The sequence below is a fragment of the Mugil cephalus genome, chromosome 20 (genome assembly GCF_022458985.1).
Source record: "Mugil cephalus isolate CIBA_MC_2020 chromosome 20, CIBA_Mcephalus_1.1, whole genome shotgun sequence".
In the NCBI taxonomy this organism is placed as follows: domain Eukaryota; kingdom Metazoa; phylum Chordata; class Actinopteri; order Mugiliformes; family Mugilidae; genus Mugil; species Mugil cephalus.
The window spans coordinates 8,447,936-8,465,197 of NC_061789.1; the positions used below are offsets into that span (position 1 = coordinate 8,447,936).

The following is a 17,262-nucleotide window of genomic DNA, read 5'->3' on the forward strand; positions in this document are numbered from 1 at the left end:
GCTTATGTCTTCTCCAATCAACGGGCGGCATACTCGCGTGCAGCATGTCCTAGGGATCAGTTTTAATCAGTCTCTCGCCAGAAGAAAAGCCAAGGTTTCGCTGTGATGATGAGAAGTAACAGAAGATGAATGTGCAGACAATCTACATATGTATGTTCACTTGTACATGTCCATGTGCTTGAGGAAAGAGGAAGAACATTGGTAGTGACTTAGGACAATTACAGGGGTCACGGCAAGAACTTCCTCCAAGCTTACAGATTTGTCAGGCGGGATCCTAACCTAACCGCCCTAGCGCCATAGCTGACGTGCACCTCCCCAGAAATGCAACTACGCACGAGCGCAAGAGCCATGATTCGTCCACTTGGCATTAGCCATGTTTCCACTTTAGTATTTCCAACTGCTTCTCCATCAATTTCATAATCAATTAGTTATTTTGGTTTAATACAGATGGAACACATTGAGGAAAGGTTAACTGAGACACAAACATTTGCATGACTCGTCTTCGGCAAAGTTTCGGCAAACGTTGAAGTCGCCATTGCTGAAAGTGAAGCAGGAAGTGGAGACAAAAATTAACCCGACTGGCATAAAAGACACAGAGACGTTTGGGCGGCGTTTTTACAGAGCAAGCCAGACGTGATGAGCCCGCCTCAGTGGACAAGCTCTTTGTGTAACCCATGGGTAACCCAGGGTTGGGAAAACAGTGAGGTCGGCTCTCCGGGGACAAGCTTATGTCCTCTCCAATCAATGGCGTGCACCAGGGCTTCAAGTTTCGCCATGATTATGAGAAATAACAGAAGATGAGTTCATTTGTGCATGTGCTCGAGGAAAGTAGAAGAACACTGGTAGTGACTATGGACAATTACAAGAGTCACAGCCTAAACTCCCTCAGATGTTACAGTTTTGTCAGACAGGATCTTAACTAAGTGACCCTTGTGCCTCAAATTGTAGTAGAAGCTATAGTAACAGCGCAGATCCAGATCCCTCCCCAGATACGTTACTACGCACAAGTGCAAGAACCGCAATTCGTCCACTTGGTATTAGCATGTTTACGCTTTAGTATTTCCGTCTGCTTCTCCATCTTCACAATCTTTTAATTGATTGTTTTGGTTTAATACAGGTGGAACACATCTAGGAAAGGTTAACTGAAGGCGTTTGAGATACAAGCATTCCTATGACTCATCTTTGGCAAAATTTCTGTGAAAGTTTTACCCAGCTGGCATAAAAGTCAGCGTCTACTAGCGTTTGGGTGGCGTTTTTACAGAGCAGGCCAGACTGACGAGTCTGACAAGTATAAATGGCTCGCACTGGCGGAGGCTGCGTACAAGTTATAGTACCTAGTCCAACAATACTAGTAAAAGAGCCTGTAGAGAACTCACTATAAGCTTGATTGAGTAGCTTGTTGCTATTATAAGCTAGCACACAGGCAAACATCATCAAGCACAAGAGCATCTCTGTGGATGCTAAAGTACCGGGTAATTATTATGACGTCTCGAGAATTTACACGGCAAGCTGGTTGCAATCGTGTCCAGTTGTAAAGTTCACTGATTGCAGCTGGCGTAGAGGTCCAATTAAACTCATTATCATAATTCAGGTTTATAGAGGGAAGAGTATGAGGGAGGGGAGGGGGGTGGTGCACAGGGATGCATGCTGCTCTCCAGTGTCCAGATCTGCAGCTCGAATGGAAAACGGGGCTGCAGTAATAGCTACCTTTCAAAAAACATTTCAAAGCCCCTCCTCTCACATCCGTCACTCTCCACTTTTTTTTAGTCTCCATTTCCACCCCAACCAAAAAATAAACACCCTCCCCCCTCATATTATTCTCCGTCCAAATTATATTCCACACACAAGCCCCTATTTTACTGGCTCACGATCGTGGGCCTCTTTCTGTTGTGATAATCCAAAGAAAACAGTCCTACTGAATGTTGTGGACAAGCATAGCTAACCTGAAACAAGCCAGCTCACTGTTCCAGTGACACATCATGTTTACCACAGTCCTTTTAATTAAAAACAGGAAAATAAAGGAAAAAGAGCAAGTCCATGTTTATATGTACCTCTGGCCTAAAGTGACAGGGAGGAAATACCCCGCGGCATATGGATGTTTGACACAGTAGGCTGCTCACATTCAGTGACTTGGCTAAATTTAATAAGTGCATAGTAATATAGAAGGCAATGCTGAACTAAAACACAGTTATCCACAGAAGAGCTGCTACCATGATGACAACCCAGGAATAAAGAATTAAAACACAGTCAAGGGGAACTTGAGGACAGCCTTGTTCGAGATAATTAATTAGAAGCAGAACATTAATAAAGCCTGATAAGAAACCTTTTGCCATTTCCTAAAACCAGGACTAGAGATGGGCATTGGAGCACAATATTAGTTACCTCTATGCTCATCTTTTTTCTTTTCCCTGCATGACTTGCTTGTCTAATCTAGCAACAGCAGCTGTAACTTGACAAAGGGTAGGAGGCCTCTGGTTGGTCGTGAGCAAACCAATTCGTAGGCCATCAAGGGGTCAATTAGTTAATTGTATTGCAAGGCCTGTCTTTGTGGCGACTCAGAGGAATGTTGAAGTTTGCTCAGAGTCTGCGTTTTGTTGGCATTACGGTGTCACATCTTGAAGAGAATGAGCAAACACCGAGAGGACTGTGCTGTTCATCTGGGGACAAGCTGTCAAGTGTTTTCCGACCACCACCTCATGCAGCTAGGTTTCCTATCCAAGCCTTTCCACAATCTTCAAATCAACAGAAGACCAGATCATACTGGACGTATTAAATAGATGTTACGGGCTTTGAATCTGACACAAGCTCTTTGGTTTCCTGTATCTTGATACTAGTTAATTTAAAACGCTGTGATGTTCCGTTGGACGTAATTGCAGGGGTGTGTGTTGGATGTCCTGCATTAAATCACTCCAATCATGCTATCATGTGCTGGGATGGTGTGTCAGAGAGCTATCACTCGTGAGGCCACATCCCCTCCAGATGCCTGCACGCCAGCACCAGTGTAAAAGAGGGAGGCAATCAAATGACAGATGAGACCTCCCCATTCACGCACATTCTTTCTTTTCCTTCCTACTTCTACTTAGCTACAATGCAGTCTTCACTTTCAGTGTTTCTGCTTTTCTGTCAAGCATTTCTCCTGGTTTGTTTCAGTGCCTGCAGTTATTTTATCCCATTATCCACTGAATACTGTGTATACACTGATCAAGCACAATATTATGACCACCTTCTTTATATTGTGTAGGTCTTCCTTGTGCAAGTGGACATGGGCCTTCTGAGGGTGTCTGGGAAACAGGATGTTGTTGGGGGGGTTGTTGGAGATTCTGTTGTGGATCATCCCTTAAATACTTGATCAGCTTTGGATCTAGTGAATTTGGAGGCCAGGTCAACACCTTGTGCTTTTAGGGTTAGGGGTTAGGGTTATGCTAGGTTAGGGTTAGGGGTTAGGGTTATGCTAGGTTAGGGTTATGCTAGGTTAGGGTTAGGGTTATGCTAGGTTAGGGTTAGGGTTGGGCTAGGTTAGGGTTAGGGTTATGCTAGGTTAGGATTAGGGTTATGCTAGGTTAGGGTTAGGGTTGGGCTAGGTTAGGGTTAGGGTTAGGGTTTTTAGTTGCTCCTAAACTGTCCTAAATGTGTGCGTGCTTGTGTCAGGCTGCATCCTGCTGGGTCATTGCTACGGGGCGGCGGTGCCTGGTCTGTTCTAGGTGGGTGGCACATGTCTAAGCAAACATCCGCACGAATGAATGCCAGGTCGAAAAGTTTCTCGGCAGAACACTGAATTGTCCCAAGATGGTCAGCGGCTGATCGGTGTATAGCACAATTACAAGTTCTCAGCCAGACAACTATGAAGAGGGACTCAACGCTGGCAACTCTTTGTCTTCGGGAAACGAAAGGGGAAGCGGAGGAGATGGAGACGAGTGTCGAGAACAAGGACAGAGGTTGTTATTTAGGGCAGTGTTGTGTCAACTCCCCCAAAACGCAAAATACAACAGCATTCCTCACAGCCCAGTCTAATAAAAACTGTTCGCGCCATTTACAAATATTTACACTGTACAAATTCACACTTTTCTGGTCCAATCACACACGGGCACATAGTCCTAAGGCACCTGTGCCAAACCCCAGATGTGGAGACTGTGCTGCCATAGGCATTTCACACAAAGGAGACACAAAAGCACCACATTTTTTTAGACCCGGTCGGACTGCGCAACTACTTCAGAGTAATAATAGCAATGACAATAAATTGACTTCATCCACCGCAGCACGCTGCGAGCTGTAATAAAGTCCGGTCAGCTCTAGCTTGGAATGACTTGGCCCTCCAACCTGTTTATAAAAGCGCTAAAATGCATGAGCTCAATCTGACAAAGCAATCCACACTCCCACCCCCATCTGTTCCCTTTCTTCCTCCATTTCTTCCATTCCTCTCTCCTCTCTGGAGCCCGGCCACGCTCCTGCTGTCCTCCGGTCCTCGGCAGCCGCGTTTGGAAAAATAAACGGAGAGCGACTGGAGAAATGACAAGCAGCGAGCCGGGGCGAGAAGTGTCGGTGCGTCTGCTGCTGCTGCTGCTGTTTCCTGACCCTTTCCAGTGGTTATGCCAATAGGGGCCAAGCAGCGCACTCTTTCCTCTCGCCGAGAGAAGAGGACAGACGCCTGTGTGTGTGTGTGGCTCTGACCCAGGAAATAGCAGGAATGTGGAGGGACAGTGTCAAAGCTCTGGGAGGTCCAGCCTTACACAATGTGTGGAGGCCCTCCATGCATCATTCAGTATGGTGTGCGGAGGACAAACGACACAGTCTGCACGCTAGGTACGTCCAATCGCACAGAGGCGAGCTTTGTACTGTAACAAATGATATTTCACGCTCTAAATGACGGATGCTAAAGCGCAAAAAAGGGTCAGCTGGGAGGCTGCTGTACTCACCCGTTGGATGTGCCGAGGGACGCCGAGCTGACCGAAGAGCTCAGCTTCCTGCTGTCCCAAAGCCTCACCTCACGACTGCGCATCTACACAAACAAAACGAGTCCGTGAGCACAGGCAAACTCTCGCACACTCGCTACCCAGCGCGTTAGGTATAAAAGTGAAAGCAAATGCAGAGTTTGTTTAAATAAAGGAATAACCGAGAAAGCTGTGGATTCAACAGTGTTTTCATTCCGGAGGCTGTGGTTTGAAGCACTGTTGAGTTGTATTGACACATTTCTGTTCCGTTTCAGTCAGTGGGCTACGCTCATAATAGTTTGATTGTCACCATTGTTCCACTGTTTCAACATAAACTGAACATTAGAACAGGTAGGACTGTTGTATTACAATGCATTCATTTTTCACTGCTGTGCCTAATGTTTTGGCGAGTGAGCACAGATGAGCGTCGTCAAACCAGCGCAGCATTGTTTGACGGGAATGTTTTGGTCTCAGGAGGACAATGAAAACATTGCATCAAGTTTTAGTAGTACGTTAAATTTCATTGGAATAAATCTGAAAAGTTAATAAACTTCCAAAAAAAAAATGAAAAAAAAAAAAAAAATCTGGAGTCTGACTAAACTCGGAACCGGCCAGAGAGTCTGGAATGATAACACTAACAGTGTTGTTGAACATCAAGGCCTGACGTTTAACAGTCAACATCGGCCGTCCTGAACCAAATTCTGCCGGAGTGTAAAAGTGGAACGCATTACGTTTGTACAGAAGGCATTGTTAGTGGCAGCTTATTGAATCTATAGCTGTCAACCTGATAAAACGCACATGCCTTTGATTAAAGGGACACATTAGAAACACAAGGTCCCGCACAATCAAAATGAATAAATTCAATTAGAAAGTGCTGCACATAGGACACATAATGGCACACAGTTAAATCAGATTACAGGAACAAGCGATAAAAGCCAAATATATATGCGAAACTTCATCAGATTAAAATATTTTCAAATGTTTTTTGGGTTTTTTTTTTTTTTTTTTTTGCAGCTCTGTAAAAAGCAGTTTTTCCTCACCGTGTCAAAGCCGGTGGTCAGTAAAAAGTCATCCTTGGCCCACAGGATGCGCGAATCCTTGTTGGTCTGAAGGCTCTTGGCACTCTGCAAGACAATTAATGCAAAAATGTAATTAGAAGGTGCAACAAGTATCACGATACGATCATTTGAACACATTTCAAAAATCCCGACTTTAAGTCTCTGTGATGAACCCCGACTTTAAACATAACCTCTGAGTCTGGCTCGGGATAATGAGGGGAGCGATGAGTGAATGATTTGCCGGGAAGAGAAAAAGACAAAGGAGGAAGGAATACAGACGGGATTCCCAGGTGCCTCAGATCCCTGTGGTCGGACAGAACAGGACTTGTCCCATGAAAGGGGCGCTTGTTATTGTTGCCGTCGTAGACAAGGTGACTTCTGCCCGGCGTGCAGCTAAGATTACCGAACGGTGACACCGTCTCCGTGTGTGTGTTCGCGGCATTAAGGCTCTGTTACGCTGTTTCCATGGGGAACACGTGTCAAAACAGCTCAGCCAGGCTGCGTTCGTTAGGTGGTCTTCAAACGCAAAATGACACTCGTTGTCAGATTAATGGCTGAAAAACTACTGGGAGTGTTGAAATGTGGAGAGTGTTTGTAAAGACAACGTATTGAGGAGGCAAGTGGAAGGGATCATGTAATCACGTAGGATTTTGTACGTCTCCCACTCGCCACTGTAACAATCAACTGTATACACAAGTGTACTCTGTACACTGTAATTATGAACCAAAAGACGAGAGCAGCTTAACTGTGCTTGCACAAAGAAAGTCCATCAGCTAATTAAATGTGTGTTTTCTTTAATGAGACCGGCTTTAAAACCCTTGAAACCATGCTATTTAGAGCTTATCTGTCAGGACAGGTAACACCGTGATTGTGCTTCTTGGTATCTACTGGTTGGAGGTGAAGTTCCCATGACTGCACATATGTTTATGGAACACTGACTGCATATACTATGGACAACTCCATTGTGATGTCCCCCATTGGATTCTGAACCTCGAAAATGAAGCCCCAAGTGGACATGGGTTCATGTTGGGGATGGAGCCAAAGCAGGCCAAAATTAGTTTTTGTACCAGGCTTTAAACATATCTAATAATGCTCTAAATTTGGGCTTTTTAAAATGGGAGTCTATAGGGATTTGCTCCATTCGGAGCCAGCCTCAAGTGGCCGCTCAATGAACTGCAGTTTTTTTTGCACTTTTTCATTGGGCTGCATCGCTCAGACCCGGATGTTGCCGCCTGGTATGGAACAAGCCAAAAACCTCCAAGGCTGAAGCGCCATCAGCTGCAGTTCCCATAATGGCCACTTGAGGCTGACTCCAAAAATTGAGTCAATTCCCAAAGGTATCCATGATAAAAGGTTAAAATAAAGAACTTTATAACAGAAATAAACGTTTTCAACAGTTTTGGTCTCTACAAACTTAAAGTGTAGTAATTTAAAGTGTATTTTTTTAAATGACACAGGGTTTAAAACCCTTGAAACCATGTTATTTAGAGCATATCTGTCAGGACAGGTCATACCATGATTGGGCCTCTTGGTATCCGCTGTATGTATTAATGCTAGATTTACACTACCCATAAGGCATGGCGGTTGGGGCTGAGGTTCCCATGATTGCTACACATGTGTGTATGGAACAAGCCAAAAAACCTCCAAGCCTGACGCGCCATCAACTGCAGTTCCCATAATTGAGGCTGACTCTAGAATTGAGTAAATTCCCAAAGGCATCCATGTTAAAAAGAACTTTAAATACAGAACTTTATAACAGAAATAAACATTTTTAATAATGGTTTTGGTCTCAAAACTTTTTAAAGTCTGCAAAAGTTATGTGGCCACTTTGAGTGACAGGTGGATGTCCTAGTAGGTTGCTAGCCGTCTGCATAGGTGCACAAAGATGGCGTCTGTTGGAGCCATCCACACTGAGCATCAAAAATCCTATGGGTGACGATATGGGGGCCATTTTTAACATAAGTTCAGTGGTTGGTAAGGAAGACAGAAGCTTATTGTCTAAGGCTTATAAGGCTTAACATTAAAATGAGGAAATATGTTGCACAGCAGGTTGGACGTTATTAGGTCCAGCACTGTAAAACTCGCACCAACACATGTCTGAGTCTACTTGGCACTTCCTACAGCCGAAGATATTAGTTGGGGGGGAAAAAAATGAGATGAGACAGAGTAATTAAATCCAGGAGCACATGCGGGACTCATCAGAGTCAATTCAACTTGTCTGATGTCACTCCTGATGTCACCACTCGCCCAGCCTTGTGGTTTTGTGGGAGAAAAAATTTGTCTCTAATGTTTCAACACTACCTATTTCAGCCAAATCCTCGTCTCGTTATCAACCAATGTATTCATATCATATTATGTTTCTTTTTTTCTCATTCAGTCATGAGTCTCATTCAGTCTCATTCAGTCTCATTCACTCATCCAGTATTGGTCAACTCTATAAAATCAACAGGCCACTCTGTTAGTTAGCTCCAAGGTAAAGGGGCTTTGGTGAACAAGGGCAAGAAGAAAAAAAAAAATCTAGGAAAATTCTTGTTTGTTTAATTGATGTAAGTGAGAAGGAATTTTAGGTTCAACACCCTTACCCATGGGTGCACTAGAAGAGTGTTTCATCTTGTTGAGAAATAAAGACATGAGATAGCGATTTTTGGGATGAGCAGATGGTGCAGAAGTTCAAATTAAAATCCCGTTCGCAAAGAGGTCGTCCACGTTCTACGCCCTGATGAAACACTCGAGCTTTTAATGGAAAGGATGACAGATAACCAGAGATACGACGCACTTTGTTTATAAATCCATGTGTCTACACAAACTAAATAAAGCAAACACGCAACGTGTCAACTCTGAGCCAGGCTTAATGCTAAGCTAAGTTAAGCTAAGCGCCTACCAGGCACTGCTTTGTACAGACACACGGACGTGACAGCACCACCAGCTTTTTAAGGCGAAATATTCTCCTAAAAACACGCAGACAATGGAGGGATAAATCTTCCAACTTGAGGGGGTGGATGTAAAACAAGTTTACATTTGACTTTTCTCTCTAAAGCTCGGGCCAAGACTCCTGTGCTGGATCCATCCGTACCAGAGGAACAGAATATAAATCCTCAACGGCCAGCTGAACGTGTGCTTGCGGACCCACTCTGAATCCACTGCTCTGAGCCGTGAAAGAACTCCACATTGCCACAAATGTGCGCTTTTGGTACAAGCATTTTATACCTGACGCCATCTGGATGTTATACAGATCTCGTCTGGCTCCCGGTGTGCTTCCAAATATCTTTATCCGCTAAGAGGGTTTACAAAACACTCTACTGACCTGGCTCTCAAAAGCGTTTCTGAAGTAACACTACCAAACCACTGACAGAGTTGATAATAAGTCCTGGATTGAATAAACACTTAAGTCATGACTGGGGATCGTTTTTCAGCCGGCAGTCAGACGGTATGCCTTATGCAGGTAACGGAGCTTATATTTGCCTTGATAAGTCCACGCAAGTGAGTCGGCTGAAAAATAACCCCAATGGACGAGAAGGGTCCAGAGTAAACTCAGACCTGGAGGAAAGTGATAGATCAGCGAGGAGCGAGGGAAGGAGAAAGGCTAAAGCTAGTGCAGTGTAAACAGACACAGGGAGAATTCATTGCCACTGAGCCGTTCGTCACCGGCACCGCCGGACGATTTCCTTCCAGGGGCAAGACAATGTCCTGGCATTCAGACCAAACTAGGAACAAGTTGCCGTCGCTTCGACCTATTTTAAACCGCTCGGGGTCTGTTCAAGACCGGTTCCTGCTTCCAGGAGCCACATGTGCTGTCTGATTCAGTGGGGGATTTCAGTCGTGTTCGTATTACATGCGAGAGTTAACAGCTTAAATTCTGCATCATTGTTTTTTTGCTATGTTCGGTTATTGCAGATCGACTGCCGAGAACCAGATGGGTTTGTTGATGCTGTGATGTCTGTGTTTCCCAACTCATCATCCTCATTACTCTCTAAGGAGCTGATGAGTGCACAGCCCCAAATATATATATAAGTATATATCAATAAGACATAACATTATGACCACCTTCCTAATGTTGTGTAGGTCTCCCTTGTTGCCTACGAGGCAGTTGTGACTGATCAGGGAATGGACATGGGCCTTCTGAGGGTGTCCTTGGGTGTCTGGTTGTTAGTGGGGGGTCCTTTGTGTCTTGAGGAGTGTCATTGCTATGTGTTGGGGGTGTCTGGTCTGGCCTAGATTGGTGGTACATGTTTAAGTGACATCCAAAACTTTCCCAGCAATTGTCACAAGATGATCAATGTTCATCAATTCATTTCAAGTGGTCATAATGTTGTGGCTGATTGATGCACACGGACCGCAATAGCAGTGATTTGTCCAAGATGTGTTTCCTTGTTCAACAGGACAAGCGCCAACAAATTTTCTGAACACAGCAGCAGCAGCAGCAGCAGCGGCGGTGTATGCCTTTTGTCCTGGTGCAGAAGATGAATTGTCACTACAACATTTTATCACGTTCCAACCGGCAGCTGCTGAGATATTTCAATCTCTTGAATGAACCAGAGAAAAAGGGTCGGGATGTCAAAAAAAGAAGTACTTGGCATTCGTCCCGTGAGGACGAATGTCTGCGCGAGAATAAAAACTCATAGCTGAGATGTTTTCAGACCATCCGTCATCCCAATGACTCACCAGCGAGAAAGAAAACACACGGTACACAAGCTTCATACCGAAAAAAAAAAATCCATCCTCCTTTATAAGTCATCTCTGAAGTGGGCAACACAAAAAAAAAAAGACTTTTCCTATTCTTTGGCTCAATGAACGCAACAGTAAAGCTATATCACCTTTCAGTGAACCGGCTCTGGAGCAGTTTTGCCATTACAGCATCCCTCAGGCCTCCGCTACGCTGCCTGAGCCAGTCAGGCAAGGCAAATAAACCGGCCCGACGTTCCTCAGCAGAGACTTATACAGACTGCATAGATCACGCCGCCATGATGTCATCTTTCACCCGGATCTGCACGGCACGTGGACCTTTGAGCCCCTTGATGAAGATGTCATCAGGACTTGCGAGTTGGAGCCAAAGAAGTACAATTGAGGATTAGGGGGTCTGAGCTTTGCCTCCGTTCGCCTTTTCCAAATAAACAGGCTCTCAGTTTAAGAAAGCACAACGCGGCCGTCAGCGAGCTACACTACTACTAACCCCAGGGCAGCCAGAGGACACAACATCTGGACCTCGAGAGTGTGTATATAAATGCTGCCAAACAGTATCTCTCCACAGCGCTCATAAATTTAACTCAATTCCCATTCACCTACAGCCCCCTCTCTCTTTGGAGATAAACCTTACGGACATGCTACAAATCGATCATGACACACTTGAAAAAGTGGGAGAAAAGAAGAGGGGGAGGAGGAGGGGGGTGAGGAAAAAAGTAAAGTAAGACAAATGTTTTTCTTAGCAACAGAACAAAGGGTCCAAGGAAGAGGAATCGCAGGGAAAAAGAGCGGAGAAATGGCTCATGACTTGACAAAATATGCACAGAAGGTGTTGAGAATCAGTTGCACCTGCTCGAGTGACTGGAGGAAGTGGAGGAAATGACATAGCATCTGGAGAAACAGCGTCACCGACGCAGGTGTCCGCACAAAGACGTGGGAAAATATTTCCTGGGCTGTTATGAATGAGATCTATTAACAATAAAGAAGGAATGCTGGAGCTAAATAAGAAAAGGAAGGGGTGAAAGTGCGTCTGGCGGAGATAATACAAATCAAATGACAAGAGGCCGGGTTTACACTAAGGTTAAACACTTTGCAAGCCGAGACGCGGAAAGTGCCAGTCAGCAGTCTGGCCAATTATGATTTTATGGGTCTATTAAATATCCTCTCTCAATATAAACAAACGGGGATCACTCCATCTCCTTCTGTCCTCCTCCCTCAGCTATTTAACTCCTGAACTTGAACAGACGGCGAGCACATCTGTGTCACCCGCCGAGAATGTTGATTCACCCACCAGGACGAATATCAGGTGTCCGCACGCACATATGGGATCCATCAAAATCTCGGCATCTCCGTCTCTTTCGCTCGCCTGCCCGTCCGTCCGTCCGTCTTTCCGCCGTCCCGCGTGTCGGCGCGACGGGGCGCGAGCGCTGGAGAACGAGTGCCAGTGGTGCAGAAATTAATTCGGCGCGCTGGAAGCCCAAGTGCTTATTTTCACAAATTCATCCAGTCGTATAATGACACCGAGCCGACGTTTTCCAGTCAGATAATGTGCGTTCAGGAAAAAAGAGGCCAGTCCAACTCATTTCTGCCTTGCGATTTATTTTGGAAATTTCAAATTGTGTCATACAGTCGCTGACAGTTGTACTTTTGTATCTGGTGCAGTTTTTTAAGAAATAGTAAAAAACATTTTGTTGAGCAGCCAAACGTAATTGCTTGCAAGAAGTTGGAATTCCATTATCCATTATTGCAAAAGATACTGACAGCAAAATACATTTAAATGATGAACAGACAACATGGATTAAAGAATTTCTCAGGACACATAGGTCACATAATTCGCTACCCTGATTCGTTGCAGGATGATCCAATTGGGTGCAGAAGCATTTTTTTTTCTCTACATCAGTAGAAGTATTAGCCATAATGAAATCCAAATGGTGTGTTATCAGACTAAGATTCTGATAAAAATTGATTTTGGCTATGCAGGCCCAGGGGAAATACACTTGTTTATCTGTGAAATACAAGGTTACGGCCAAATAATTTCAGCTTTGCACCGTACGAGGAGGGAAAAAAGCCAAACTGGCTGTTATAAAGGTAACAAAACCCCCTGCCAGGACATCCAGAGCTCAGTCTTTGAATTGATCATTTTATATCTTAAGAAATGCAAACAAAAGTTTGGGGTTGGGTTTAACTTATAAAACACACAACAATACACTTGATACACAGATCAGGCATAACATTATGACCCCTGACAGGAGAAGTAAGAGACGTTTGGACTTTGGACATTCGTTTGGGTTTTATTTAGACATGGACCACCCACCTAGACTAGACCAGGAACCTGCACCCCATAGCAATGACGCTCCTCGATGGCGGCGATCATGCCCAACAGGATTTAGCCTGACAAAACGGTTCAGGAGCAACTCAAAAAAGCATGAAAAAGAGCACAAGGTGTTGACCCGGCCTCCAAATTCACCAGATCCCAAACTGGTTAAGCATCTGTGGGATGATCCACAGAGCCCCCTCCCCTCAACCTGCAGAACCCCGACTAATAACATTCTGTTGTCAGTCACCCTAAGAAGGCCCAAGTCCATTCTCTGACTAGACACAACTTTCTTGGAGGCACAATTGAGACCTACATAATATTAGCGAAGTGGTCATAATGTTATGCCTGATTGGTTTTAACCCCAGCTGCAGCCACTCATCGCTTCAACCTGTTCCTCATTTTCTCTCCCATCCTTCCAGCCTCCCAAAAGGATCCATCCCTCTTTTCCTTTAAGTTCCCCTCCTCTAATCAATAACCGTTGCCTTCTAGCTTTCATCACTCTTTAAAGAGGCTCCTGCTGGGTCTTTTCATCTATAGCTAATTAGTCTTTTCAGCAATTACACGTTTCTCTCCATCCCGCTCTCTCTCTCCATGGCCCATTTAAGTTTTGTTCCCCAAGTCAGAACGTGCCATCTTGAATGTACCTCTGACGGGAATCAAACCAGCCATTTTATGCTTTCATTTCCTACACTGCCACTTTTTCTCCGTTAATTGGAACCATACTGCATTTCGCTCATTTCTCAAAAAAAAAAATCCAGAAGCCACAAATCGTACTCTTGTTTTACTTTACTTCTTCTGCTGCCCACTCCCTCGCCAATGATGAAAATTAATGTGCAAGGTCGGAAGGAGGACGGGGAGCGCAATCTAAAGGAATGACGACAAATCTTTGGGCGCAGCTGCAACAGCATGAACCTAAGATGGACACGTGAGGGTCATCCATCTTAGTCTCACCTTGCATATTTTGTCTTTACGGCTTAATTAGAAACAATCCATGCAGGCAAAAAGCAATACACCCCTTCACAGTTTGTAAACAGAGTGATGTTTTTTCAGGGGCGGGGCTTAGCTGGAGGCAAAACATCTCAAACACTGCGGTGGTTAGCATACTTCAACGACTGTTTGGGCTGGAAAAGACTAGGTAAACGCATATTTTAGAGAATAAACTAATACGCTCACTCCCTGAGACCATGAGTGTTGTTTTAAACAGTTGACTCTGACTAATGGGACCATATTCACCGACCTCTACACTCATACTAACTGGATTTGACCAAAGGAGGACACAGAGGTTACGAAGTCTGGTCTGTGTTTACCAAGAGAAGCCTCTCCAACAAAGATATTACAAGAAGTGGAGGGTAACGTAGTAAATGCAACTTCTGCTTGGACGCCCTTGAAACACACAATAAAATGTTGTGTTATCATTAGCTTGTGTCAAGAATCCTTATTCCAGTTACAATTTAGTCTAACCCTTATCATTATCCAGGCTGACTGGCAGTGGCTGGTATGTGATAACACTTCATGTTAGTGTTTTGCTTTTTCAGTTTTAACCCCCCAAAATACAGTAAGATTACATTTTCCCGGTTTAAAGTGAGTTTCCTCTGTTTTGCCTCCAGGTAACACCATGATGTCACAGTGACATAGGCCATGAAGAGGTCCATAGTACCATAAATAGAGTGTATGCGCAGTTATTTGCAACATTAAAATGCACATGGTGATCCAGGTAAGCAGGACATCTACTGCTTCAGCTCACAGGCCAAAACATCATCCTTTTTTCATATCTGCTACGCCGGCAGTCATTCTTTCCAACCGCCTCATTTCCGTTTGTGTCAGCAAATGAAAAGCACAGCGCAATAAAAACTAACTGAGACGTGAGCCAAGATGACAACGTGCACAGCTGTGGGACCGGGTCTACTCTGCAAGACCTGCAGCACTTGGTGAAGGTCTACGGATTGGCCCGCTCCCCAGTTATAAATAGTGTCCCTCCACATTAGGATTTCCAGGAGTCTTTTCTCTAGGCCAGTTGTTTGGATTATTTTTTTCCCCTTTCTTTTTTGTTTTATTGATACCAGCTTCTTCTTTTTGGCTTAATGGGAACAAGCGTGGAGACTTAAATATATGGGACACAGAGATTGGAAATGAATCATGACAAAAAGGAAAAAACTACACCCTCGGACAAGGCTCATAAGTCTTAGATGGATCAAGGGGGTATTTCCTCAATTTCATCCTGCACACTCCCCGTATACCACATGTGTAACATATGTCCTAACATATCTGCTATGATAAGGTGGCAGGTGCAATGCTGTCAAGTATGTTGTGAGAGCTTTGCTTTTAGTTTGAGGAGAAAACAGTAAATAAAACCGATATTTCATTGTTATTAGACGAAGAAAAGAAGGACATCTTCACAACCAAGAAGCTTAAAAATGAAAATCATGACTGCCTGACCTTTGACTACATAATTTATCATTAGAGAGTATAACTGAGGTAAGGTATAACTAAGAGAAGGCCCAGCCTCTGTGCACCGTCCATGCTCTCTGAGAGACTGCCCTCCAGCCGCAAAGACGTCAACTTACGTTTTTAGGAGGGCAGGAAAAATACTGGCCCTTGGATTTGGGGCTACAGATGGAAAAATAAATAAGAGGGGTAAAATAAGTGTATGAAAAAGGGGGGTTTAATAGGAACAGTTCCCTTTTGGACAGTGAAGGGCAGAACTAAAAAAGACAAGTATGTTGAAGTGTAAGGAAGGAAAACTGAAAATGCAGCGAAAGCGATATTCACTGCATCAGCAGCAGAGGTTACAAAGATGATTTGAGGTTACACTGATTATAAGATCTGTAGCTTTTCCATGAATGGCTAAAAATACGGGACAGAAAATTGGACGTTGTGTATATAAATGCTATAGTGCAGTGCACGAGGCCCGACTTTCTCAGTGGTGTAGGGTTTCTAGAGCTGGCGCGGCCGTACCTCCACTGCTGCTACATTAATTTGTTTGCTCCAATAAAATATACTTTCCAGATCCCGTAAATTAAAAAGACTTACATTGTGTAAAACAGGAGATTACAGGAGATACAGTTTAAGATTTCACCCCTCTGCAATACTTACAGATCTAAATGATAAATGATCTAAGTGATAAACTCTTCTTCATAAAGTCTGGATAGCGGGGAGGTAGGGGCTGATGGCTGGGTCAGCAAAACTTTGAAATCTGACATAGGAGAAGTCAATACTTTTAGCCATGTGTTTATTATTGTTTATCATAAAAGATCCTCTGTTTAAACCCAAGCTCTGATCTGGTGTTTATGTGATTAATATAACAAAGTTACTAAGTTTTATTATTTCAGTGCATCCAGAAACCAGTTAAATTAACAGAGTAAGAATTGAGTTACTGGAAGCAAATACTCCCCTTTATCTATGGGTCTTGTCTGATACGATTAGCAAAGTCATATTAGAGCCTGTTATATAAACTTAGCTCCAATTCCTCCTTCACGTTTTCCATAGCTAGGTTTCGGGTGCATATCCCAAACTGGCACTGCGATACTTGAACAAATCAATTTGTGCCGTTCTAAGCGAAATGAAACACTGAAGTGGTATAAAGACAGCTAACCAGACAGTGCCAGCCTGGGATGTGGTCACTCTTCTCTGGGGCCTGAGGAACAACAGATTGAATTCAATCTTCATTATGTTCAACAGCACAGCGTCCCTGGCAGAGGCCTCCCTCGGGGTGAACTACCCAAGGTCACACAGGGTTGGTCTTGGATCAGAGGGCCATGCAGAGTTAGCCGGTTCCTGGAAATATCATGATAGGACCAACTGAATTCCCCAAATCTGTGTTACAGCCCAAAAGAAGCACTCGTGGGCCAAAGAAGATTTCAAGCGCATGTGTGGTGTGATCTCCAAGGTTTTTGATGGTTATTGCGGTTGAGTTTCAAGCAATGAATATTCCAGAGATGCACTTAGTGGCTTGGTCCTTTAAATCCAAACAGAACCCATGGGGCAAGACAGGGCACTAATGACAGAGGAAGGAATTGTGCTGCTGACAACAGCAGCAACTCGTGACACTCGGGCTGATGAGGATCTGCGCGCCAATCCTGCGACACACAAAAGACTAAAAAAAAAAAACAAAAGAAGATATGATTCTTTTTGGAGGGAGTGGGGGTGTCTTATGAACATAGGAGAAGTCCCCCAGTCCCTGTAGGCTGGCCTACAACTGAGTGCTGTGATGGATCCTGATGGCTGGCTTCACTCCATCCCTATAACCACATCACAGAAGCTTCACATCTTCAAAGTACCC

General features: G+C 44.2%; 1 protein-coding gene across 1 annotated transcript in view; it reads right to left on the reverse strand.

Moving 5' to 3' along the window:
- The window catches only part of coro7 (coronin 7), a 106,745-nt gene that overhangs the window by 66,242 nt on the left and 23,241 nt on the right, over positions 1 to 17,262 (reverse strand). Inside the window, exons 8-9 of the mRNA XM_047571205.1 lie at positions 5,969 to 6,052; positions 4,914 to 4,996 (exon numbers count right to left, since the gene is read on the reverse strand). Coding sequence (XP_047427161.1) covers positions 4,914 to 4,996; positions 5,969 to 6,052 — 167 coding nt within the window. The remainder of the gene's footprint in view (positions 1 to 4,913; positions 4,997 to 5,968; positions 6,053 to 17,262) is intronic.